This window comes from Ammodytes marinus, assembly GCF_949987685.1.
Source record: "Ammodytes marinus genome assembly, chromosome: 8".
Lineage (NCBI taxonomy): Eukaryota > Metazoa > Chordata > Actinopteri > Uranoscopiformes > Ammodytidae > Ammodytes > Ammodytes marinus.
Genome location: NC_137212.1, coordinates 18,574,744 through 18,601,412, shown reverse-complemented (window position 1 = coordinate 18,601,412; position 26,669 = coordinate 18,574,744). Strand labels below are relative to the sequence as shown.

General features: G+C 42.4%; 1 protein-coding gene across 1 annotated transcript in view; it reads right to left on the bottom strand.

Moving 5' to 3' along the window:
* agbl4 (AGBL carboxypeptidase 4) overlaps positions 1 to 26,669 on the bottom strand; it is a gene marked incomplete at its 5' end in the record, with an annotated part of 291,765 nt that overhangs the window by 23,199 nt on the left and 241,897 nt on the right. Inside the window, 5 exons of the mRNA XM_080032655.1 lie at positions 1,161 to 1,323; positions 4,943 to 5,095; positions 18,341 to 18,452; positions 21,255 to 21,369; positions 23,184 to 23,273. Of these exons, the coding sequence (XP_079888781.1) occupies positions 1,161 to 1,323; positions 4,943 to 5,095; positions 18,341 to 18,452; positions 21,255 to 21,369; positions 23,184 to 23,273 (633 nt within the window). The remainder of the gene's footprint in view (positions 1 to 1,160; positions 1,324 to 4,942; positions 5,096 to 18,340; positions 18,453 to 21,254; positions 21,370 to 23,183; positions 23,274 to 26,669) is intronic.

Genomic DNA, 26,669 nt, shown 5'->3' with positions numbered 1-26,669 from the left:
TGTCAAATTACTAACATGTAGAGCGGACGTGAATACCTACTAACCTTTTATGTGATTGTAAATCAATCTATGGACCCTATAGACTGTGCCAGATCTTAGCACTAGAGGGCACTAGGGCTTCTCATATATCCACCCTCCCCACCCACCTGCAGAATTATTTGCAGGGCAGGGCATACTTTTCATGTGTATGGTCCTTATCGCTCTCTCTAAATCTCTCTTTCTCCCTCTTCTCACTCACTCTATCGGTAAGATCAGACCGCCATGGGCCAGCTCTCAGGAGCTCTTGAGCCCTGAGAAGGTCAGCTGAAGGAAAACTTCCTCCCATCTGGCTCCATTGAGGCACCTGTGACCTTCAGTTCCTGTGACGAATGTACGTGTGTGTGCTCCTCTTTGTGTGTGTGCATGTGTGTGGTGGACAGGAGTCATGTTTGTCACCATTGTTCCATTGTTTAACGCAATCAAAGACTCATCTGTGCAAATTCACATACGCCACAATACACAAGCCCCCTTCCTCCTCTCTCTCTCCTTTGTAAATGAAATCAATAGATGCAGCTATCACATCGCTTTACTGTGGATGCACATCTGTCGCAACAATAGGCAACAAAAGAACAACATGCTATTCTGGTGAGTACACATGGCCCGACAAACACAGATACATTTACACACACACACACACACACACACACACACACACACACACACACACACACACACACGCACACAAACAAACAACGCAAATATTAAAAATAATGACTCAGATGACTGCAAACATCAATTGGCTTGATTTCAGTGGGAGATGGTTATGGCAAGAACACAGTGTGTGTGCATTTCTTTGTGACAAAGAGAGCAGAGATCTTCAGAGGGACACAACAGAACATAACCGCTGCTCTCCACACTCTTAACCACTCATTCTTTTCTTCCTTGACACACTGTCACACACTCGAACGCACACACACACACACACACACACTCGCGCGCACACACACACACACACACACGCACACACACACACACACACACACACACACACACACACACACACACACACACACACACACACACACACACACACACACACACACACACACACACACACACACACACACACACACACACACACACACACACACACACACACACACAAATACATTGAAGGATACAAGTTTCCTCAGTGTAGGGCACAGGAGCGGTGCTGCCAGCTGTCATGTAGCTGTAGAAGGACACCTCTAGAGTGTAGCAGTAGGACATGTCATCCAGGAGGCCACCCAGGAATCTTCTCCCGGTACCGGCCTTCACCACATCCCGGTTAAAGGACGTGTTGGACTACAGGAATACACACACACACACACAACAAAAACAACTCCATCTGAAATGTATAGTTGGACTAGTGGTTAGAGAGATGAAACTTCAGTGAGAGGATTTGGTTTCAAGACTTTTGTGTCAGCAAACATCCACCCTGTTAAAGCATGTCCGCGGAGTCTAGAGAATTTCTTTATGGAGATCATTAGCCCCCAATACCTTGAAGAATCTTGAAAAAAAAAATTGTTACCTCGATGTACAAAATACCTGGCCAGTGTTTTCCCAGTTGAAACATTCCAAAAGGCCTTGAAACCCGACCGTTTATCTTTTTTAGACATACACACAGAGAAAAACACAATCAGCGAAAAGCATATTGCCGTTGTGTGCTTGTGACCTAGTTCACACAGCGTGGTTGTAGTTTTAAAACGTCTGCACTGCACAATCGCACACCATGATGGACATATGTAGGTCTGTTACTGCCAACTTCTGTAGGCTCACATAGCGACTATAGTGTTGGACAAATCTGCAAGCGTTCCTATGTTGATGGAGTCAATCTAAATTGAAAGAAGAGAAGTCATCTCCAAAGTAGAGTGAGTAATACATTTCAACTAAATTGTGATGCATAGTTAATCCTTTGTCATTTAGATATCACCAAAAGCAGCTATGATCAATGATTATTTGTTATAACAATAAATCATATGACTATATAATGTGACAGGTGTTGCTCATATTGACGAATCCCCAGATAATTATCACAAACCTCCTGCATTGTCCTTACAGTGTGCCGAGTGTTTTAGAAGCGTTTAGCTAATTGTTTTGGTTTTCTGTCCAGAAACTGTTAACGGTTCTGTTCAATTGGCGTCGATAAACCGGCTTTGCCTGGCACCAAACAGCAAGAAGAGAGAGTTGGCGACTAGCTTATGAAAACAGTGCAGCATATTCAACCAGATATTTCCCTAAGGAGTTGGACAGAAGCACAACTCCAAATTGGAGGAGTGAGAAGATTTTAGTCTGGGAAAGCTCCCAAAATAATTAATTTAAGTTTTAACAATGTCTATTGACTTCTCTGGGAATGTTTTGGTAAAGGTTTACAGGTCCTTTATGTCAGGATCATTAAAGTTTCATACCAATTTTTGTTTAAATACATCATAGATCATACGTAGCATGGGTATGAGTATGAGTTTGACTTACATTGTAAGTCCAATTGAGTGTGTTTAAAGCGCATTCCTTAGTAATTGCATTATATACTACATAACAGGGTCTTGTGCCAGCCATATTAAACCTAAACCAACCATGTAATAACCGAACCAGCTTTTTGACAAGCTAAATTAAAGCAAACCCCTTATTGTATTTACAATAATGAAACCATTAATATGTGCACATAAACCATTTTCATCGTACATATTTGACTGACAATTAAAGTTGACTTGAGTCAGATTTGTCTTGTTGTAGAATAAAAAAACAGAACAGCGTTTCTCAATATCGGCCATTTTCATAACACCCAGTGTTTTGTTTATCTGTTTCTCAGTAACTTGCGGTGGTAAGCCTCTCGAGGATCTGGGAAAAATTATGAAAGGTATACTGTAGCTTACATGAACGGATTCACTTCCTACAATGTCATTCCAAAAATCGTCTGTAAATGGCTACAGCAGAAGAGTAACATACATTCTATTTTGGGCATTCGGCGAGTCAGCTATACTACACAAACATGATGCTGTGCTTGAAAGAGTGTGGTAAAAAAAAAGTTTCCATTCACTGTCACTTCACTCTGCTGCAGTGAGAGTTGCCTTGCTGAAAAGCAGACTTGGCGGCCGCACCGGCCACCAGTGGGAGTTTGCCATGATTGTATTTGTGCTGCTGCTGCGGTGGCTGTATTGGGCTTTAGGTAGTGCTGAATGGGCAGAGGGACAAAAGCACAGTGAGGGAGATGACCCCTGGGCCAGCTGTCACACAAGCAATACAGAGGGGAGAGTGAGACAGGGAGAAAAAGATAAATCTCCTGAAATAGCGTTTTACCCGTCCTTCGTAACACTGCATAGGGTATATAGACACTGACAATCAGTGACATTTCCATACGTGTGTGGCTGAACATCCGCCTATCGGGCTTGTACCTGTATCCAGGTTGGCGCTGAGTGTCAATGGGTAGTAAAGGTTATTCTTTATGATGTGTGTAAGTGGCTCTGCTATGAAATGTCACCGTCATTGAAAAACGAAGGTCAGTAGAAGTGACACAGGGCCGAGAGGAAAGGGTTTAGTGGATAATGCACCTGTTTGAAAAGGTATTAGGTTATGCACGGCTGGGTGGAAGAGCACATGCTTTTTTGCTCTTTGCTTCTCCTCCATTCATTTCCAGTACTTTCATTTACTCCTGGGTTTTCCCCTCGCCGCTGCCCTCAGTCTTTAGCAGTCTTGCCCAAACAAACCCAGTTTCAGCTGCCTAAGAAGGTAATATAGCATATAACACCTGCACTGCTCACACAATATCTTGGCCTACTTTTATGATCCTGTGCTTCTTCATGACCTGTACAGTGTTTGCTATTTCTAGTTCTGAACTACATGAATATTCATATTGAAGGTTACATATCTGGGAAACTTGTTAAAAAATCTCTGTTATATGCATCTATAGGTTCTCTTTAGATATGCAACTACATATCAATTTCATACTAGATTTCTTTTATTTTTTTTACAAGATTTTTGTTCCAATTTACATTGGATGTGCAATATAGTGATTCATAAGCTTTGGACATAAGCTGTAGTGTTTTAACGACACCAGCGCCCAAGTGCATGCCAGCGGCGCGTACATTTGTTTAGTAAGCAAGTGAAAGAGTCACCGCAGGATGCACTGTGATGAATATAATCATATAATAATGAATGTATTTATATGGGACTAGGTAAGATTAATATTGATAAAGTGAAGCAGATAAAACTTGTTTAAGTACCGTGTGGGAAACACAGGATGTTCTGGTTTGCATGCCGTCAAATGTTTACTCTTGCAAAAATAAGACTTTCATTAACATTTAAAAGTTCCTGTTAGGAGGTTTAACTGTATTCTAGAGTTAAAATCATTCATACAATATGTATCCTCTTACCAGTTAAATGAACTGAATTGTCAGGCTTTATACAGTTTCCTCCTCATCTTTTACACTCCCCTCACCTCCTTTCTTTTATAGTCAAGGCGAGAATCTCTGTGCATGGAAGGAGAACACTCTTTTCTTCCTCAAGAAAATTATTGGACACCTCTTGGGTGTGTGTGCATGCACATGTGTTTTCTTTCATATTCACAATGTGTGATCTGGGTGCACAATGTTTTTCTAACAAATACATACATGGAGGCTGTGTATATTTTTCCCACATCTAAAACCAGCTAAGCAAATGTTTTTTAATCAACACCGTGCCTCAAATCCATGCACAAATGTACACCTGGGAGGTGCCCAGTGCAGACCAAGGTCTTCTTGTGTGCCACAGAGAGTGCAGCAGGTGGCAATTAAGTGTCTGGCTGAGCACCACCCTCACTAGCAGTTGATGGGATAGGACTATTTCTTGTCCTCTTTCTTACCTAGCCCCAGTTATTGAAGCTGGTGAAATTCTGACCCCAAAGCCCGCCTCCCTGGTGTGTTTGCCTGTGTCTGTTTGTGTGACTTACAAAGGAGAAATCTGGCGCATTTTGGCACAGCAGCCTGGGGAAGACAGCCTGCCTCTGGACGCGCTCCTCTTCCTCAAACACATTGCCGTACATGAAGCCATTCAGCATGGTGGAGTGGGCATGCACATCAATGTAGAACTCCAAATTCACTGTCTGATGGAAGGAAGGATGCAGTGCACAAGAGAACAAGGGGACAGAGAAAGAGAAACAGACAAAAGATGAAAAAAATAGGAGGTTAGTCTGGAAGTTGGGATATTTATTTTCATGACAGCGTGAACAACAGTCAATGCAAGTTTACCCAAAGGCCTTTCTTTGTGCTGCTCAGGACACATTTGCACTCATGGGACGACACCCAACCCCCAAGACACTGCCGACTGAGAATATGTTTTTTGAACCTGAAAGGAGCCAACCACCCACACATATCTTCAATCAGACTGTCCTTCTGAAGGGCGCACCTACAGTACAGTGAGCAATATATTGAATGGATATGGTGCAAAGACACACACACGTTCTCCCATGTGGATATGTCACACATTAATCACACACTTCATACTTATTTATCAGGTTTCTATTGACTTCGCATTGAGTGTGTTATGTCTTTTCACTTCTGCATGTACTGTGTAAAATGGATTTGATATGATCGTTTTTTCCCCCGCTTGACTCTGCTATCATTCAATATACACACAAACGCACACACAGACTTTTGATCTTGTGATAAAAATAGAGAGCCTTCACTGACTTCACTTATTCTCCAACCTCAGCTCTCACTATAACGCACACCATGAGGTGTCCGGATGCAGGACTACCACAGTCCTGACTGAAGAACCAATGTCAGCTAGTTTAAGGTCTGCAGTATGTTTGTTATCGTGCTTATGCCAAGTAACAAAATAAAATATATATCTGATAGAGTTGGCTTGAATTCCATTAAGCTCAATAGAGCTAAAATAACACATAAGATAGCTACCATGTGTTATTTATACTTATCTTTTAATGATTCCATACCACATAAAAAGTTGGTAGTTGTAGCGTCATTGACTCTACTGGGAATAAACAGCTATAGGAGCAGACAGAAATAACTCAAACTAATTAAGGAGGATAGTTAGACAGTTCCAGGGAACAAAAAACTTAAATCAAATTAAATCGTTGCTGTTCTCTTCTTGAATGTACCTACATCTAGACTGGCAGCGCTCTTTTTTAGGTTGTGTTGTACAACTTCTCAAAGGACAAAGCTGCAACATGTTTGTATTTCACATGCATTTGCATAGAGCAGCAGAGCGAACACGTTTTGATTTATTATTCTGCTGTACGTGCTAGCTAACAGTCCAGTCTCCAAAGAGAAAAGAAAAAAAAGAGGATGATGTATTCCTTTAATCACAACCTCTAATCCCTAAACCTAGCCAGGATCTGAAGACCAGCAGATGACCTCACATGGCAAAAAAATAAAACCTCCTCAATCCAGTGGTCTTAAAACTAGATCTGACAAGGGCAGGAATATACAAGCCCCCTCACGAGCAACCACACACCAACACACACCGTCTGACTCGGGGAGCAGCCCTATCCAGCATCCCTCCTCTGTGCCTCCTCCATCTATCTTACAACTCCATTCTCCCTCTCCCATTTTTATCCCCCTTCTTCTTCTTCTTCTTCTTCTTTCTTCATTCCCTTTATCTCCCTCTCATTACACATTCAGCACCACACCTTGTTCCCTGTGGGTCGTAAAGAGGGGGAGAGGAAGGGAATAGTGAGAGGATGGAAGATAGGAGAGAGAGAGAGATAGTGGGAGGTAAAAGAGAGGGAGGGAGAGAGCAGAGAGAGAGAGAGAGAGAGAGAGAGGGAACAACTAAGAGGGACAAAGAGGAAATTATACATATGGGTTTGTGATTGTGTGTGTGTGTGTGTGTGTGTGTGTGTGTGTGTGTGTGTGTGTGTGTGTGTGTGTGTGTGTGTGTGTGTGTGTGTTTTAAGAGACTGAGGGGCAGGAAAGAGCAAACAGAAAAACATATAGACGGAGGGGTGCAAAGAGAGACAGAAAGAGAGGAAATAAGTACATGAAGACACAAACACACACGCATTCACACACACACACACACACACACACACACACACACACACACAAATAGAAAAAGACAGACAGATAGGGAGGGACATAGAGATGCGTGGTGTAAGGTGGTGTAGACAGATTGACAGGAGAGAGAGAGAGAGAGAGAGAGAGAGAGAGAGAGAGAGAGAGAGAGAGAGAGAGAGAGAGAACAGCGGTGCTTGGGCGGCCCGGGCGACGCAGTGTGCTTGCTGCCCGTGTTTGAAATTCCGCTCACAGCCAAAGCAATTTCCTGGCGGTGGCTGTGCTGTCAGCTGCTTGGCTGGCTGGCGGTGAAATATGGTGGCTGGGAGTCAGCCGGTAGCAGCCCCCGACAACCTGATGGATGGAGCCCCAGAGGAGAGAGGGAGCAGCAGCAGGAGAAGGTGGAGGGATGGGGGGGAGGGAGGGGGAGAGGACAGAGGAGGGGAGGGAGAAACAACAGAAAAAACAAAAACAAACACAACCAAGGTAAATGCAGCCAACTGAGCAGCGGCGGCGGTGATGGGACATAGACAGAGGGAGAAATACAGAGAGAGAGAGAGAGAAAAAGAGAGAGAGACATAGAAGAATAACTAGATACATGGTGGAAAGAAAGAGGTGGAGGGTGGATGGAGAGAGAGAGAGAAAAAAAGAGAAGAGGGAGGGAGATGGGCGGGGGGGTTAGAAAGAAAGGGAGGTAGATCCAGCCCCATTAGGCAGCAGGAAGAGGGTAGAAGGTTCTAGACGAGGGAAGCCAGCCTAATAATCACCTAGGTCTCTCCCTTGTGGAGGAGATAGGGCTGCAGGGAGGGAGAAGAAGAAGAGGAGGAGGAGATGGAGGTGGATGATCAGAAGTGACAGACTGCATTCAACCCTTGAGATAAACTGATCTGCAAATTCAGTGGACCTCATTGATTTACATCGCACTTCTAGCCTACAGCTATTCTTGGATTAATGGTTTTAATCAGTTTTGGTTGACACATTGCATTGTTAAGGGACAATTCTAAAAATGGACAAAAAAAGACTACAAACAAACACATGAATTTGAAACAGTTCGTTGATTAATCAATTAGTAGATTGCAAAAGAAAATAACCTCAGACAATTTTTTTGTACACACTTTAGTCAAAAATCCTCAAAATGTCTTGTTCCTTGTTCACGGAATGATTTTGAATAAAAGTCTTCTAGTATATGAAGACATTTTAAAGTGTCCCACTGGGCCGTGGAAAATTGTGATGGGCATTTCCCCCCTAATTCCAATATTTTATTTATACTAAAACATGAAACTCCGGGGAACTCTCAACTTGTGGTGAACTTGCAAGACAATAATCAGAGGATTACTGGATAGTTAAAAGACAACTTTTTTTTTCATCAACCTGCTTTGAGCAAGCAGGCATTGCCGTTTAGAAACAAGAAAAAGGGTCATTGCCAAAATGTGGCCACAACATTGGAAGCAAACAACAAAATAGCATTGTATCAATCACAATAAGTGTTCACTAAGTTGGAACTCAATCACAAAAAAAGCAAATGTCCACCGTATCCTTTGGCAACACAATGTATCATTTTGGAGAAACACATATTCGGTCACATTCTGATATTTAACACCATTTTGGTAAAGTGAAACAAAAGTACAACATCTGCAAGAAACCCACACAAAAACAGAGAGAACATGCACAATATGAAGGTAAAGGCGCTATAAGCACAGTTTGTTGTGGATCGATGTAAACTAACCCGTGTCCTGATTCTTACCCGGAATGCTTCTCCTTCACGGCCTCATGTGAAGGACAGTGGACGAGCAGCAGTAACAGTCATAGAGCTCCCTCAATGTCATGTCCAGGATAACTACAATACTCAGTTAATGCCCTGTCAATCAAACTGAGACGGTTCTGAAGGCCCCACCACTGTGATTGATGCTTCAATTAACAACCCGCTCTAACCTCCAAAATTGTTCGTTTGAAATTGTAATTAAGCAATTAGGGGCAATTAAGAAAACAGAGACTGCCTAATGAAAGTCAGAAGACAATTTGAGAGAGTGGGAGAGAGAAACAGAGAGGGAGAGGGAGCTGTCCAAATTAAACCTCTCAGAGAAAAACAAAAGCCCCATCCCGCAGCAGAAGCTCCAGGGAACTCTCAACTTGTGGTGAACTTGCAGCGGCCGCAAACAGTTTAGTGTTAAACCTAGAAGGTCAAACGAATGAATTTTGTCAGACAAGTACTTATCTCCTGCATATTAATTAGAGCAGGGTGCGGGGGTTGCCGTGAGGGCCATAAACGCCGGGCTTATCTTAACACAGAGAGGAAAAAGGAGCTGATTGAAGCAAGATTACAAGCTCCTGAATAAAGCTCTTGGCGTCAGCAGCATACCTTTTAAAGAGAAGGCAAACTGCTGCTTGTTCAAGAAAAGAAAGTTGAACGTACCCGCCATGTTAGGCATATTATCCAACATTAAAATACTGCCTGTGGAAGGAGTGACAAGGGTTTCTCCATGGGCAAGATGCCCTTTGAAATGGGCAGCATTGTCCAAACGGTTGGGAAAGCAGGCTTGTGACTGGAGGGATGTCAATTGACTAATTTCTAAGCCCCACCCACTTAGTTACAGTTGCTATGCCTATTGCATCCTGTTTTTGCACAGCACATATCCAGTGACAATGACAAATGACAATGAAAAAATTGTATCACACAAAATTCATACTTATAAGTCATAGTTATTATACAAAAACAGAACCACCTCCCCAACTTTTAGGTTAGTATGCGGAATAATGATCTTACTGAAGCCAAATGCACACCAAATCAACAGGTGGAGAAATTCAAAGCTTGACAGGAGTTTTTGCCGAACAGTCAATTCCAACCTCAACTCATTGTTAAGAGTGTGTGAACATTTCTAATATTCTTATGCGATGACTGATGAAGAGCCCTCGAGCAAGATTCCAGTCAACCCATTGGTTAGAGAAGCAAGTTGCGATCATGGGGACACACGGCCAGTGACCCTGTAATGATGAAGCAGTGACAGAACATGGCAGATGGCATGACCTGCTTCATGGGCGAGAGTAAATGACACAAAACTATCTCCGTCTGTCTGCTTCTCCCACCCCTACCCCCCAATTCTGTACGGTGCTCTCAAATTGATGGCGGCATTTGTCTGCTTATGAACACAGAGGTGACTTGTAATCAGCCTGAACGGGCGCAGGCGTCCCTCTGCTTCGGGCCCGTTAGTGCCACAATAAGCTGCCACATCTGTTGGGAGGAGGGCCTGCCAGTAGAAGGAAGGTGATTTAGCCTTGGTGTGAATGTAAGGGATTAAAACAAGTGGTGGATGAAAATAAACAAGAGGGAAAATGACACTGACAGTTGTTCAGTTAAGTAAAGAAAAAAGTTAACTGAGAGATAAGGATAATTAGTTAGTAACAATATTGAAGGCAAACAGTGGTGTGTAAACTAAATAAAAACACAGGTTGAACCTTTAGTGTGTCTGTCAGCTCAGTTTGGTAACATGATTAGCTATCTTTGTTGAGTATTATTTCAAAAGTTACAATTTGTTTTTTAAAGGGGTCAGTGTGTTTTTATTTTCTTTCAATTTAGTAGAAATGTATTTCCTTTCAGTCCATATAGATGTATGGAGAATTTGATTTTAATCACAGCCTAGTCAATGTTATAGAAACAGCATATGGCTAATTTTGACAGTTTTTTTGTTTAGTAATAGTAATCTTGCTCAAGGGCACTTCATCAGTCATCGCATAAGCTTCACCCAAAACAGGTAAACATTTATGGCAACTGAAGTTAGTTAGTTAGTCTAAAGTTAGTTATAGCTACTTATGGACAGTATATAGTGTTGCAATGCTACAGTGCTTTGAAAAGATCTCAAAGAGGAGCAAGAGGGGAGGTAATGAAAACATAATTTGAAAGTTTATTTACAGAATTGATATAGAAGTTGTGAGAGCTGTATCTTCCTGTGAAAAACCGTCAATTAAGCTTCTGACTGGGGTAGAATAAAGGGAGTGATTACAATTGCAATGACGCAGGGATGATGTGGTAAAATTGGCCGTAAATCTCACAAATGGATCACAAATGGCTGTCTGACACCAGAGGACAATGCACATAGAGAGAGAGAGAGAGAGAGAGAGAGAAAGACAATGAGGCAGAGAAAAAGACACAAATACACACCAAAAGCTCCCACAAAGAGATCCCCTGCTTTACACACAAGGCAAATATGATTGTTGAACAGAGAAAGGGGAAACAGAGAAAGAGAGAGACTATAGTGTAGGGCTATTAGAAAATCACAGAAGGAAGGCATTAGGGAGGATTTCAAGGCACAGAAGGTGCTGTGACAGGACATTATGCGTTTGTTTCAGATAGAAAATTAATTTTCTAATATTAAAAAGGTCAAAGTGAAGCCAAGGCAACAATGACCTCTTTGTCATCCTTAACAAATCATCCAAAATGGCAGTGTCAAATTGGTGGGGATACGTCGGCCGGTGATGAATGCTTCGGGTAATCAGCCAATCAAAAAGAATTCTTCTTCTGCTTTTGATAAATGAGCTGGAAAAGCAACGCTTTAGAAAGGAGATGGGTCCATTTGTTTCTTTGCTCTCTTTTCCTTTTTTCCCCTCTCCCTCCATTCCTCTCTTTTCAAAACAAACAAACGGGCTAGCATGGGAACAGATTATAGCTCCTTGCATCACTGCCTCTTATAGCCATTTTCCCTGCTGACCAATGTTCAGCTCCAGATGGTAAACGATGGAATTTTTTTGCAACAGCTTAAGCGAGGTTTCCTTCAGATGGATGGAGAGAAAGTTAACAACCACCAGCTCATAAGCAATACTAAGTTGTCATTCACACAATGGCTGTACTTGATCGCACCTTTATTTTACATTAAACATTGCATTTATTATTTGATTCGTCAGTGCAAGATCTCCTAAAAGCTGAACTAAGCAATTTAAGACCACAGGGGGCAGAACGACAAACAAACTCGCTGACAGAGCTTTGATTTACTATCATCTTAACAGCTGCTCCTATGGTTTACATCAGGGGTTCTCAACCTTCTGCAAGCTGGGCCCCCCCAAAGCTGGGTCATTGCAGTTGGGCCCCCCCACCGACCCTGACAACCCCCCCCCCCCCCCCCCCACACACACACACACACACACAAACCACCCTACACAGATAGATAGATAGATAGATAGATAGATAGATAGATAGATAGATAGATAGATAGATAGATAGATAGATAGATAGATAGATAGATAGATAGATAGATAGATAGATAGATAGATAGATAGATAGATAGATAGATAGATAGATAGATAGATAGATAGATAGATAGATAGATAATCTATTATTGTTATTATCACAAGGGCTAGGCCAGTGGCGCACCTTTGAGTTGAACATTGGGTTTAGGGTTGGGGTCCGGACATTTCTTATATTTTAACGTTAAATTCTGGTGCACTTTAAAAGCTAATTATGAGATTGTATCAATGAGACACTGAGGAAATGTTTTTTTTTTTTAAATCTCCTTAGAAGAGAAGAAAATAGTAGCCTAAATAGAACATACACAGAATAAATTCTACAATAGGTATACCTGTTATGAAAAAGCTTCACAAAACAAAGTCTATGATCAATGGGAAACACTGCTGTCTGACAACCCAGTTCAGAGAATGTTTCAACTATTGAGTCTTGGATTTGGAAAGTGGCCAGATTTAGCTCAAAATGCTACCTGCGATTAATGTGCTGTGCAGCCTGAACGTGGAGTTGTGTGTGTCTCAGTGGCAATTCCAGGAAATTTTGACTGGGGGTGGCCAAGGTGGGCCACAGAGCTAGAGTAGGGTGGCCATCACACCCCTGAATGAATAGCATGTGATATGCTGTACAACCAATTCAAAGATGATTTATAATCCCAAATGCCCAAATCATGTTAGTATTCATTGTAATGTTTGTCAGAAAACTAAACCCCTGAAGGGGGGTCTGGGGGCATCCCCCCCAGAAGATTTTTTTGTGTTTTTACAAAAAAACACATTATCTTATCTAAGCATTCTGGTGCATTCTGGCGAAGATAATAAAGGAAAAAGTCAATATTTATTTCAGGTCAGATGAATAGTAAAATTAGCAAGACAACATAACTTGCTAGCAGCCAGATGCCTAACAACTGGACAGAGGGACGGATGACAACTAGCTTTTGACCAAATATCTTGCTAAAAAAATAAACCTTTATTTATGAAATTCTGCCCTAAGAACATGTTACACTTGCTAACTACAAACTTAAATTTTTTTATTCAGATTTCAAAAATCTGCTGGGACACGTGCCTATACACATGCATGGGTGGCACGCATGTCACAAGCACACTTATGCTGTTTTCAAGACCTTTGCTGACCAGAGACCAGTTCTAGTGGCCACAGTCCTACCATTAATTCAGTACTTGAAAATTGCAAACTGATCTCATATCAGTGGATTGGAGTGTTTGTGTGATGAATTTGGCAACTACCTATCAAAAAAAGTTAAGAAATAAAAAAAATACATATCATCTCTAAACTAGGCTACATATCAGGAAAAAAATTGAAATTACAAAAAAAAAAAAAAAAAAAAAAAAAAAATTAAGATTTTTTTTTTTTTTTTTTTTCATCCCCCTCGCGCCCCCCCGGTAGAGTGTCCGCGCCCCCCCGGGGGGGCGCGCCCCACCGGTTGAGAACCACTGGTTTACATGGTAGCAGATCATTGTTATATTATAAGACCAATAGGCAAAGTATTAACCTCACTAACTGTACCACTAACTCCTAAAATATAGGTAAAAAAATTAAATAGGTTGCTTAAAGAATGAGGCTGGTATAACCTATGTACAGTATGTTTTAATAAACAACCGTTCCCCTGATGAAACGAAAAGCAAATAAGAATTAAATAATTAGTGTTGCACAAGTACCTATGTGTAGCTACAGCCTGATAGAGCTGGTTCCTTTGTGCTATAGAACTCCGCTCTTTTGAAATATATCAAAGGGACTTATTGTTGAATTACGTGACATATTCTGCCATTATCCTCAACACCTTGAAGTTAATACATCCCAGTTTTTCAAAGGGGTTTAAACAGAGGCTAACAATGTTAAATACACACTTTTTCAATACGGCAGACTATTCAAAGGACAAAACTGTCACGATTCCATATTATTCTTATGTCAACAGATCCCATTAATGGACAAAAACCAACAATGCATTAGCCTGTCTCTCAATACAATACCCAAACAACTGCAATTTTTAGGAAACGTTACTCAAACAGCTTGTGAGGAATTTTCTTTGTACTCATACTGTACAATGGACTTGTTGGGGTCCATTCTCATCTGTGGAGCAATACACATTCAGTGTGCCTCTCCTCCACTGTAAGCTTGATTTCATATCCTCAGACTGGGGAAAACAGTGTGTGTTATCATCATTTCCCATTTGCTCTTCATTAAGGCTGTATTTTGTGAGGAGTACCAAATTTAGCCTTAATGTGAAACTGTAACTGTAAATACTTTGTATGGATACACTAATATAACCTTTCCAAGTAACTAGATGATGGGACTTTCAATCACTGATTTTAAAACATAATTTCTTTTTCTGGGCAGAGTTTGAATAAAACCAGTGAGTGCAAATGTTCTGCACAGTGTTGAATATATATACAAAATATTGTCAGATAAAAGTTTTCAGCCATCAATACCAATGCAGTGTAAATTGCTCGCTACACGCTTTGATTGAAATGGCACTTGTCTTGGAAGTTAGTGCCTGAACAGAACAAGGAGGCTATTTTGCCAGCAGAAAGAGAGTGCTGCTGAATTCACAATGATGGAGAATAGCTTTGGAGTGACGAGGGTGTCTCTCACAACAATGCTTGATGGGGTTCCAAACAAAATGGGCTCCTTTGTGCAACAGAGGGCAATGCGACATTGAATTATGATGCCTTACACATAGAACTGTGGGTATCTAAAGAAGTCATGTCGATTGACGAAAAGTCTGGGTCAGCTTTATGTACAAACATAAATCGCCCAAAGCAAATTTGCACTGCACCTTGAATTAAATGACTGCTCACGATCTGCATTGGATAACTGAAAACTGAAAGATTACTGAAACTTACAAAGAGTAAACAGCCCACATACTGTATAATAATAATAATAATAATAATAATAATAATAATAATAATAATAATAATAATAATAATAATAATAATAATAATAATAATAATAATAATAATAATAATGCTCTGCTGCCCTGGAGAAAGCTCTGTCGCCAAGGCTGCAGAGTTTTGATGTGTGGGTGGAGAGGAGACTGGCTGAGGAGGATCTGAGGGCCCGGGGGGGTTGATAGGGGGAGAGGAGGTCAGTGAGATATCAGATGGTGGAGGGTTTTGTAGGTGAGGACCAGGAGTTTGTAATCTATCCGGAATGAAATGGGGAGCCAGTGGAGCTTTTTGAGGACTGGGGTGATGTGGTTCCACGAGTTGGTGTGAGTGAGGAGACGGGCAGCTGCATTCTGGACACGTTGGAGTCTGTTAATGGAGATGGTGCTGATGCCGGCGAGGAGTGAATTGCAATAGTCAAGGCGGGAGGAGATGAAGGCATGGATGAGTCTTTCAGCAGCGTGGGGTGTGAGGGAGGATTTAATCTTTGCAATATTACGGCGGTGATAGAAGGAGGTTTTGATGGTGTGGCGGATGTGGGGTTCAAGGGAGAGGGTGGGATCAAAAATTACGCCAAGATTGCGGCCCTGGAGGGAGGGGGAGACCGTGGTGCCATCGATAGTGAGTGTGGGGGGGTTGTGAGTTTGCTGAGGGTGGATTTGGAGCCAATTAGGAGGAGTTCAGTTTTGTTGCTGTTGAGTTTGAGGAAGTTATTTTTCATCCAGAGTGTTAGTGAAGACAGGCAGGATTCAATGTGGGAGATGGGGTTGTGGGGGGATTTGGTACTGAAGTAAATTTGGGTGTCATCAGCATAACAGTGGAACTCCATTGAGAAATGGCGAAGTAACTGACCAAGGGGGAGGAGGTAAATGATGAATAGGAGGGGGCCGAGTACAGAACCTTGGGGAACACCTTGTGTGACGGTGACTGTGGCAGATGTGTGGTTGTGGAGGGAGATGAAGTGAGATCTGTCGGAGAGATATGAGTGAAGCCATCTGAGTGCAGTACCTTCAATACCGAGGTTGCTGAGTCTGGTGAGCAGGATGGTGTGGTTTACAGTATCGAAGGCTGCACTCAGCAACAATGATTTATTGAGTTTTTAGTCTTGGCACTCAGGGAGAAGCACCTTTCTAAAAAGTTAACTCTTAACTTTATCAAATTTAACAGCAAGCAACAACATTTAAATAAAAAAATAAAAAAGTGCTGAAATAAATATTAGCTGGTGTGTGGACAATAACCCACACTTTGGTGCGGATGTCTTTATCCAACAAATGATTATGAGGTTATTGTATCTGTGATTGATTCCAACGTAAAAGCAAGAAAAGGCTATGCTAAGTTTAAGGTTCAATCAGAAATATTGTACCAGCAGAAATTACTATAATTTATGAGCCGGGGCTCACACATGTTGCACATCATTCCCAGTTCTCCACTGTTAGATTAAGGGTTGCTGAGCAGTCATGTTTAATGAACATAGTCTGTTATGAACTTTTCAAACTCTCAGGGTCCTCTACTATCCTCCCCTTACTTGCAAGCTCTTTATTTTAGGCACAAGTAGAGTACAGACATTACTATACCCGAAAATGAATAATGACCTCCTGTCCGACTTCATCTCAGTCTTGTAGTTTTTAAACATATATATGACACACATTCAGCTAGCAGCTAGTACTTTATAAGGGCCACCTGAGCTATGCTTAGCCCAACTGTTCGGCTGTGGCTGCTGCTGATCTCCTGTTAATGGAGTCCTCCAGCGGAGCCCTCCAACCCTGCTAGCCTCATTAGACTCTATGCCCGCTGCGTGAGATGAGCATGAATGGAGGGCAGCAGCACAGGGGCCTCCTGGCTGCAGAGTTGGCATTGAAACTGGCATCTGGGAGCCCCAGACATGAGAAGTGTGTCTGATGGGATTAACTGGCTGTGGCGAGAGAGAGAGAGAAAGAGAGAAAGAGAGCGAGAGAGAGAGAGAGAAGAGGAGAGGTTGCCCAAGCCTCCAAATTAACTCTGCAAGACTGAAGGCAATCATCGAGGTGGAGGGGGGCTACAGGAGGACAAGTGATGGCGGGATGGTTATCAACAGAGAAGGAGAAGGAATGGGAGCCGTCTGACCAGCAGGAGTGGACTTAAGAAACATATGGCCCAGTACTGGAGGCTGCATTTACCAAGCCAGAGAACTCCAAAGTCACAGTGGTGGCAGGCCTTTTATTGGGCCATAGCAATTTAGGTTATGATCTGGCATGGATTCAACAAGCATGAGACTGGAAATACGCAAATGTGAAGGCAATGACTCTAAATCACCATTTCTTTTTCTTCTTTCTTTTTTTGGGCTTGTGGCTTGTAATATGAAACTACTTGGGAATTCTTGTCACTTGATTGATTGGAATAATTTCTAGTGGCCTGAGGAGGTTAAATTATACAAAACTTCACAGGAAAAGAGAAAAGATTGCTGAAATTTCTGAAATGTAAAAGCTAATCTAGAGTAGCAGAATTTTGTTTGTGTTGACGTGTGTTTGTGTGCCTGTGTGAATGACGGGCATGAGTGGATCACTCTGCCATGACAGAGTCTATTGATCAGTGTGTCAGCGCCGGGGGAAAAGGTTAATCTGCCCGATGCCAGCCCCGCGCCTCACCCCATCTCTGGCCTGCCCTGCCTCCCGCCCTCAGCCCGTTCCTTCTCTTATCAGGATTAGAGGAGTGTGTACAAAAGGGCAGAGTATTCCCAGGACACACACTGACCTTCAGTAATCCCACCAACCTGCCGCTCTGCTTATAATTAACATCAGGAACAAAGGGAAAAAATCCCTCTTGGCCTGCCTGTGTATAGCATTTCCTCTGACTAGAACCGTAGAGGCAAAAAAAAGTTACAGTAGAGTTAGCGACTTAAAAAAGCATAGAGGCTCGCTTCAGTAATGTGTTTCCAATGGCCAGGAGAGCCTGGCTGACATTCTGGAGGTGCTGACAAACCCTTTTTTTCATGCTCCCCAGTGCACACACCCCACACACACAGCTGCTGAACCAAGCATGGAGGCAGAAAAGTTGGGATCCGTAGACATTACTGTTGTAAAGGAATGTTGAGCACAGTGTGGAGAAAATGTCTGTTTGTGTGTGTGTGTGTGTGTGTGTGTGTGTGTGTGTGTGTGTGTGTGTGTGTGTGTGTATGTCTGTGTCTGTGTCTGTGTGTCTGTGTTTGGGTAAGTGTGTTTACGCTAGCTCACCGGGTCTTGGTTCATCTGCACTATGAGTTGTTTGACAGCGTGCAGCGTGGGGTGGGCCCATGGAGAGGGATCCTGCCAGTGGCGATTCAGGTCAAAGCCCATCAGAGAACACCTTTACACACACGTATACACACACACACACACACACACACACACACACACACACACACACACACACACACACACACACACACACACACACACACACACACACACACACACACACACACACACACACAGTTTTAATTGGACATTATATAACAAGGTCTGCCTTATAAAAAAATTGTATTTAGTGAAATACTTTTGCACTACTTGTCAATATCCATTGCGTTACCTCACAATATTAGGGGGATTCCCCCTGATCCATAGGAACAGTAAGTGTGTTGGTCCCAAGCCCCAACCACAGCAATTTCTACCAGCATCCAATGAGGAAGTGACAAACATTGGAGTACCTTCCAGTGGCCACTAAGGGGGTGGTACCAAAAGTGAGCAATTTTTCGTTGACTCACTTGTTAAACAGGCCGTTTTCACAGCCTTATTAAACCTATTTACGGGCTGGTCAACAAAACCATTCTAGTCTGTATGTTTAGGTCATATCTCCATGACAACACTGTGGGGGGCAATTTTTTTTCTAGCAGGCTAGTTTTTATTCTTTTGGAGTTTCAGATGTATGAATAATTAGGGGCAATGAGTGACAGATATCCGCCCGTTTTCCCTCACTTCGCATCGGAGGTACTACGTCAGCTAGATGGGCTTATCTCCCTCCCCCCGACGTCACATCCATGCCCTTTTTCGGCAAGAGGAGTGAGGCGGAGTAAAAATCTCACAAGATGGCGACGAGCATAAGCCAGGAGGATTGGATGCAGTAGGAATAACTGAGGTCCATTATGGTTAAATATTCATCCAGTTTAGGGAAAAAAAAATCTACAGAAAGTATAAAGATAATGTGACTCTTTATATTATACTGTACATTCATTGCTCAATTTTCCTTTTGAAAAGGCAGAGCTCCCACAGTAAGCTACAGCTGATGCTCCGCCTGGCTGGCTGAAGCTGCTGCTGCTGTCTGGATATGCTTATTGCTTGGACTACAGCTCCAAGAAAGCATCTTTAAGCCACATGGGATTTGAATGTGTTACCGATACACCACAGGAGTTCAGGATACAGTAGCGATCATATGCTCAGCCAGCACAAAGCATTACAACCGACTGCACACATATCCATGGAGTGTTTGCTGTCCTGGCTCCACCATGGCAGAACAAGCTCCTCCATTGATATCAGGGAGGAGAGAAAACCTTACACATCTTCTGTCGCAGACTGAAAACTAATCTGTTCAGACTGAACCTTGGCTTGTGTAAATGAGAAATGAACAAAAGCCCAAACTCCATCTGTCTCTGTATTAAATATTTTTCCAAATGAGGCACTTGCAATTGAGTATTTCTGATAAAAGTAATTGCATTATCTGTGCAATTTTTTGTGGTTGTACCCATATGGGTCATGGAATTATTCTTGCTATGGATGAAAAAAACAAAAAACATTGGCTAAATATAAGTAATGTGACATACAACCTCCTGCATGTGGGTTGTGTTATACACCCTTAAAAACTAATCAGGCACAGGCATAATCACAGCTAGCGCCGGTCTCATTCGGCCTCAGCAGCAGCCTGTGTGAGATCTGGGTTAACTAGCTCCGCTGCTTATCAGTCAGGCATATGGAAAGCCTTTTGAGCATTTATTCCATGCGCCCGAGCGAGGCACAGCTGGGCAGCTGTGGTCATAACCAACGGTGCTCTACCAAATGATACATAATATCATTCAGGATCACAGCTCAGTGACGCTCTGTGGATCAGAAGGAATGCAAAACGTATTACAAGATGACAAAAACTGAAAAACTTGATAGAGGGGACACAAAAGTATTTCAGAGAAAAATATAGATGAATACATAGACTTCAAAATGTAAGTCTACCCTCAGGTACTGTAGAGGGTGATTGCTACTCTTATGTGTTACTAGCAACCTGCAATTGCCATAAGGGGAAGTTTGCATATAAAGGTGCGCCCTGAGCTGCCTTGTTTGTTGTTCATGTGTATCGTGGACATTTTTTTAAGCCGGGCCATGAACAAAATACTCTTCAAAGGTTAACTGACATTCATTCTCTCCTCATGTATTCATTTCAGTCTGCAATGCAGTGTATCCTGCCGGCTGGCTGCCTGTGTGGTATCTGGGAGCCTGTCTCTCTTTGTGTGTGTTTTACGTGTGAGAGATTGGGAGAGGGGGAGAGAGCACATTCATGTCTATAAATGAGCATGTGAGATTGGTGAGGTGAGGACTATCAATGCTCACCTTCTGTCAATACGCTGCACGTCGTCACTCAGTGTGAAAGCAAGCTAATTAAAAATATTGCCTTTTCCAACCGTCAGCGAACACAGTCAACAATATTATAGAGATTGTCACTGTTGGGGGAGCAGCCGAAAAATTCCCTGCAGACATTTTTTGCAGGCGGTGACAAGGTACCACCACCAGATGGCACTCACAAACACACTGGGAGCCCCGTTTGCTGATGCATATCTCAGTGTGCATTAGTATTCCTGGGGCTGAGCCTATTAAGTAAAAGGCAATTATGAAGAAGGGAAAGAGAATAAAGGAGAGGAGGATGCCCACAGAGCTGCGGCAATGGTGTTAAAGGCAGAGAGGAAGAGAGACTGGACAGGAGAAGAGCCCCACGGCCAAACGCTATCTTCTGACAAATGCACTGCTGTGAGGTATGTGAATTCATTAGGCTCCCCAAAGGTGGAATTAAGAAGATATAATCACACGTAGGAGGATATAAAAACCATGTAATGTGTGGATTCTATGTAATGTAGAGAGATGCAGTCGAAATTAGAACTGAAAAGATGTGTGTTGGTGTGTGTTGGTGTACCTGTAGTTGCCCAGGTAGACGCCGTCAGGGTTTAGCATGGGGACGATCTTGAAGATCACATGGTCTCTAAGGATCTGAGCCACAGGATGCTGGCTCACCAGGAAGTCAATCACACCTACAAACACACACACACACACACACACACACACACACACACACACACACACACACACACACACACAGGAAAATAGACTTGAAAAGAAATCCGAAGACGGGCTGCCAGTTAATTGAGTTTTGAGAAACAAAAGGAGAGGGAAGGACGGCGAGGGGCATCGTCAGAATCGGGGGAGGAATAGGAGACGTCAAGCCTAAATCGATACAAATGGAATGGAGCTGACGGCGAAGGAAAAACAGACAGCACACTGTGGGCAAGAAGCCAACTCATCTGATTCATGATGATGCACATGCGCACACACACACACACACACACACACACACACACACACACACACACACACACACACACACACACACACACACACACACACACACACACACACACACACACACACACACACACACACACACCATGTAGATAGATAAGACAAAAAGACAGATAAAAAACAGATAGAATGACACAGATAAATAGACAGAGAGATCTACAGACAGACAGACAGACAGACAGACAGACAGACAGACAGACAGACAGACAGATAGATAGACAGATAGATAGATAGATAGATAGATAGATAGATAGATAGATAGATAGATAGATAGATAGATAGATAGATAGATAGATAGATAGATAGATAGATAGATAGATAGATAGATAGATAGATAGATAGATAGATAGATAGATAGATAGATAGATAGATAGATAGATAGATAGATAGATAGATAGATAGATAGATAGATAGATAGAAATATGCTTTTTTCTTCTTCCTCCATCAGTCTCTTCTTCACAAACACCATCTCTCGTTATCGGATCTAAGTACTGGGCAGGGACCACCACTAAAGGTAAGGCCGTGCCCTCCGTCCTTTCTTTATCGTGCTAGCACTCCCCTCTCCTCCGACCTGCTACCTATAAACAGGGAAGTAGGACCCAGAAGGAGCCAACCTGCCCACTCAACACAGTCTGAGCAGAGGCACGGGAGAAAAATAGTCATTCAATATACTGCTAAAACCTTCCTTTAGGTTGTTGTACTGCTCAAGCAGACAATTTCCCAAAGGTCCCCTGATTTTTTAAAGCCGTTTTATTAGTTTTGAGTTAGCGTCGCTCAGGAGCAAAGACACTGCGTCCCTATCATATCCTATTTCTAGACTATTTTTAAAGAGACAGGTTCCCGTGCCTATTACAGTAACATTTAGAATATCTCAGGTTCAGATGCAGAGCACATGTTCCAAGCATATTGTAGAATTTCACATGATGCTCTGGAAGGAGATTTTTTTTTAAACAAACAAAAATATGTTTGGGCACTGATTTGCAGCTAATTTACAATCTTATCAATAAGAAAAATGGATTGTAAAGGTGTATTTTAGGGTTCTATTCTGTTTATGTGTAACAATTTTTTAGCTAACTACAGGTAAAGAGCAGGTGTTCATGAGTACAGAAAGTAGCCTATAAGGGGCGCTCCGGTGGCGTAGTGAATAGAGCGCGTACCATATTGGCTCCGGCCTTCGTTGCAGTGGTCACGGGTTCGAGTCCGACCCGTGGACCTTTACTGCAGGTCATCCCCCCTCTCTCTCTGTCTCCCCATTTCAACTCTGTACTGTCAAATAAAGCTTGAAAATGCCAAAAAAAATATCTTAATGAAAAATAAATTAGCCTATAATACAATGACTTGAAATAATTTACAGTACTTAAATAAAAATGTAAAACCAAAATTTTTAAAACGCCACATACAATGAACGCTGCCAGATAACACAATAGACAAGAGGAGCTGAATCAAGTCAATGAAACAGGACATGGACCTCACATTAAAGCTTTACCTTGGCAGATAAAGGAGGCAGGAGACTCTCCAGGGTGAACACGGGATGTGAGGAAGACCAGCTTCTTCTCCTTCTCTTGACTTACATGTTCTGATGGGAGGAGGGAGAGGGGAGAAAGGTGTAGACCAAGGGGAAAAGAGGTTGTGTTGTTAATGCACAAAGTTAGACTAGACAGAAAATCTAAAAAGTGAATGACAAAAGCACTCACTGACGTTGTTATTATTATTATACAGTATTATCATTATCTGATCCATAGTTGGAAACAGAGCTAGACTATTATATTACAGTCCAGTGTGAGAGGCCGAGTCAAAACACACACTGACCTGGTCGTTCACTTTCAGCCAGACTCACATGAATCAAACATCAAACCAACACACACGACACGGATTATTCAACAAGGCAAGTTGAATGTTACATCTACAGGCTCAGCCAGCAACAGGTATGACCAGATAGAGGTCCTCTTTGATTCAATCCTCCAGGTCTGGCTGATGATTTCCCTCTGGTGAGACACTTCTTCTCCTCCCTGTGCCCTTAGCCTACTCTGCAATGGAGACTTCTCTTGAGCATTTTCAGCCACTTTACTGGTGGATTTTTTGCATGAATTATGGTGGATGAACCTTTTAAACACACTACATGTCAAACCTGAGAATGTTGAAATGGAAAGATTTCCTAAATTCCCCTTTTCTGTATTCTGGAGATATGACTGACTTCGTCTGAAACTTTTAATTACATGAGAACGATCTGAGAAGGGTTTGAATGTGTTTTGTTGATACCTGCTGTGAAGCGTTTGAGGGTAAATTCCAGAGATGGTCCATGGTGTGTTTGAAGCCAAGATCAAAAAGACAGAAAATACTCCATCTACTAAAAGTCTAATTAACCTCAAATTGTAAGAGGTCATATGAAACTCTTATGTTACTGTAGATATGTTCTGCTCCCTTCTCTGTTCTGCGTTTCCAGACCAGTTGAAAAAACAATTGAGGTCAAAATGTTGTTGTTTTTCTGGCCATTGTTTCTCCTCTAATCTGCTGTTGCTAATAGATTAAAGTGATTGTGTGCTTCATCGCTATACACAAACTTGATATCTTATCGATTCCTCCACCCGCTTCTGCTGAGCAGAGAAAATGCTAATTAGCAACAGGCTATGCACCTTTCCTTCTCCTTAATTCCAATTTAGCCTCAGAGGCGTGAATGTGTGCTTCTGTGTGTGGGCTCTGGTGTGTGTGTGTGTGCATGTGTGTCTGTTTGAGTGGTTAGGGGTCGTAAACAAAAAAAGCGTTGTTCCATTTAAGTACTCTCCCTCTGATTTTATTTCGCTTTTCTCTCCCTCTGCCCTTCACAGAGACAAATGGCTTTGCCATTCAGGACTCTCCGTGGAGCGGGGCGGGCCGTTTGTTGTAAATGTGAGTGCTTGCGGTTTGGTTGGCCGCTGGGTGCTCGGTGGCTGTGAAATTTCATCACTTAGAAATTCTACTTTGGCCTCGACCCCAGGCCACCACACGGGCTCTTGATACAAGAACACAACCATGATGTACACATACACACAAACTGTGCAATTTGAATCTGCTATCGGGGAAGAAAAATTAGGCATAGGCAGACATACACACACAGTCTTTATCCCTACAGTAAAACCAAGAACCCAGAAAGTCGTGAGCGAAACCAGAGGCAGCTGCCAAGGTCCCGACTGCAAGGGAATTCAACCATCGTGGCCACGCTACATTTAGTCTCAGTGCTAGTGTGCCCTTGCTGCTTCATCAAAACAATCTCTTACAGCAGGCTCCTGGAGCTTACAATGGATCCACTGTTTATCCCCCATCGTTCTGTGTGTGTCTGTGTGAGTGTGACTGTCTCCTGAGGGCTCTCAGAAAATGCTCCCCAAGTAGTTGTTGTGTTTATGTGTCGGTTTCTCTACATTCCTCTGGCTGTGCCCAGCCAAGCGGTGTAGCACAAAATTAAGTCCCACTATTCCATAGGCAACCCATCACCCGAAGGCAACATGCAGGAACCAAGCAAGATATCTCGGCTAATATGTAAAGGACATTAAAAAAATGTGGCTTAGGTGTGGCAGACATATAACATAAAGGGTTAGGGTCAAGTGATGGTTAAGCCTCAAGAGCACAGTACTGCAGCATTATTTCCCATCCACAAGGTGTCAGTAGAGATCAGCAGGCACTGGGGCTGCCATGAGGGGCAGACGCTACGAAAGCAGAAGTAAAAGAGAAATACGGAAAGTGATCAAACTGAAAGGTAGCTTTTTAAATGTAATATAAGTGATCAGACTCTTTCTTTAGTTTAAGGGAATATAAGTGGTAGGAAATAGAAACCCAGAAAAACAGTGTTTAAAAAATGAATGCTTCCCATGCAGAAGGCTGAGCTGAATGTCGAAACAACATCTCTGCTATGTCATTTGTAAAGGAAAAAAATAATATGAGATCATCTTCATTGGTCTTTCATTTTAAGATGTGCTTCAATATTTGAGGGGGGGATCTTACATTTTTAAATGATTCTTATTGATGATGATGATGATGATGATGATGATGATGATGATAGATGTATTATTAAGTGTATGAAATGTTACTATTTACAGGAGCACATGGTGACATCTCACAATTGCTTGTTTAAATTCAACTTCAGTTAAATAACATTTAATTTATATAGCCTAAATATAAAACAGGATATAAGCAGAACATTTCCACATCAGTCACAAATTACTTCAACAATTAAACCATAAATAATTGCTGTTCAATTAACAACCGATTAAGCACTGAGGTACGTTCAAGATGGCCTAGAAAAAAAGTGAACTTGTCATTTGTGTGTGTCTGTAGCCATGCTGGTGTTGCAACCTGACTGCTGCGAGGCCACATTGGCAAATTATGAGCCTCTTTAACTTCACATCATCACTGTTCTCTGTGGGCCTCTCACAGCAATCCACAAAACATGACGAAAAAGTATTAGAATTAAAGAGAGAAGGAGAAAGAGAGAGAGAGAGAGAGAGAGGGAGGGGGGGGGGCTACAGAAAGAGGGTGGACACCGAGCAGGGGAGGAGGGGGAACGTGACAATGAGTGAGTGAAAGCGGCCGAGGCAAAATTTATGCCCACACTTCCAAATCAAAGTGCTCCCTCAGCATATTCCTCACCTGCCAAAGTCACGCGCTGCACTGTACGGCTCATTCTCTTGCAGCTCGCCGAGAGGGGGGAAAGAAATTAAAGGATGTCAAACTACGATCAGCTCTGATAAATATGTAAATTACCGGAGAGACGGAAAGTGCCTGTGAAAAAAAACAACATAAATCTAATGAATTCTGAAGGTCAGTCCTGATTGTGCTGGTCAGCTGTTTCTGAAACAGCATGTCATGGGAACTTTGGGTTCAATCTCATAAATTGTGACACGATGTCATTAACTGAGATCGTCTTCATCATTCCTCTTGAGCAGGTACAAAGGGAGCTCTGTCAGGGCCTTGTCCAGGCATCATCAGTGCATACAGTATA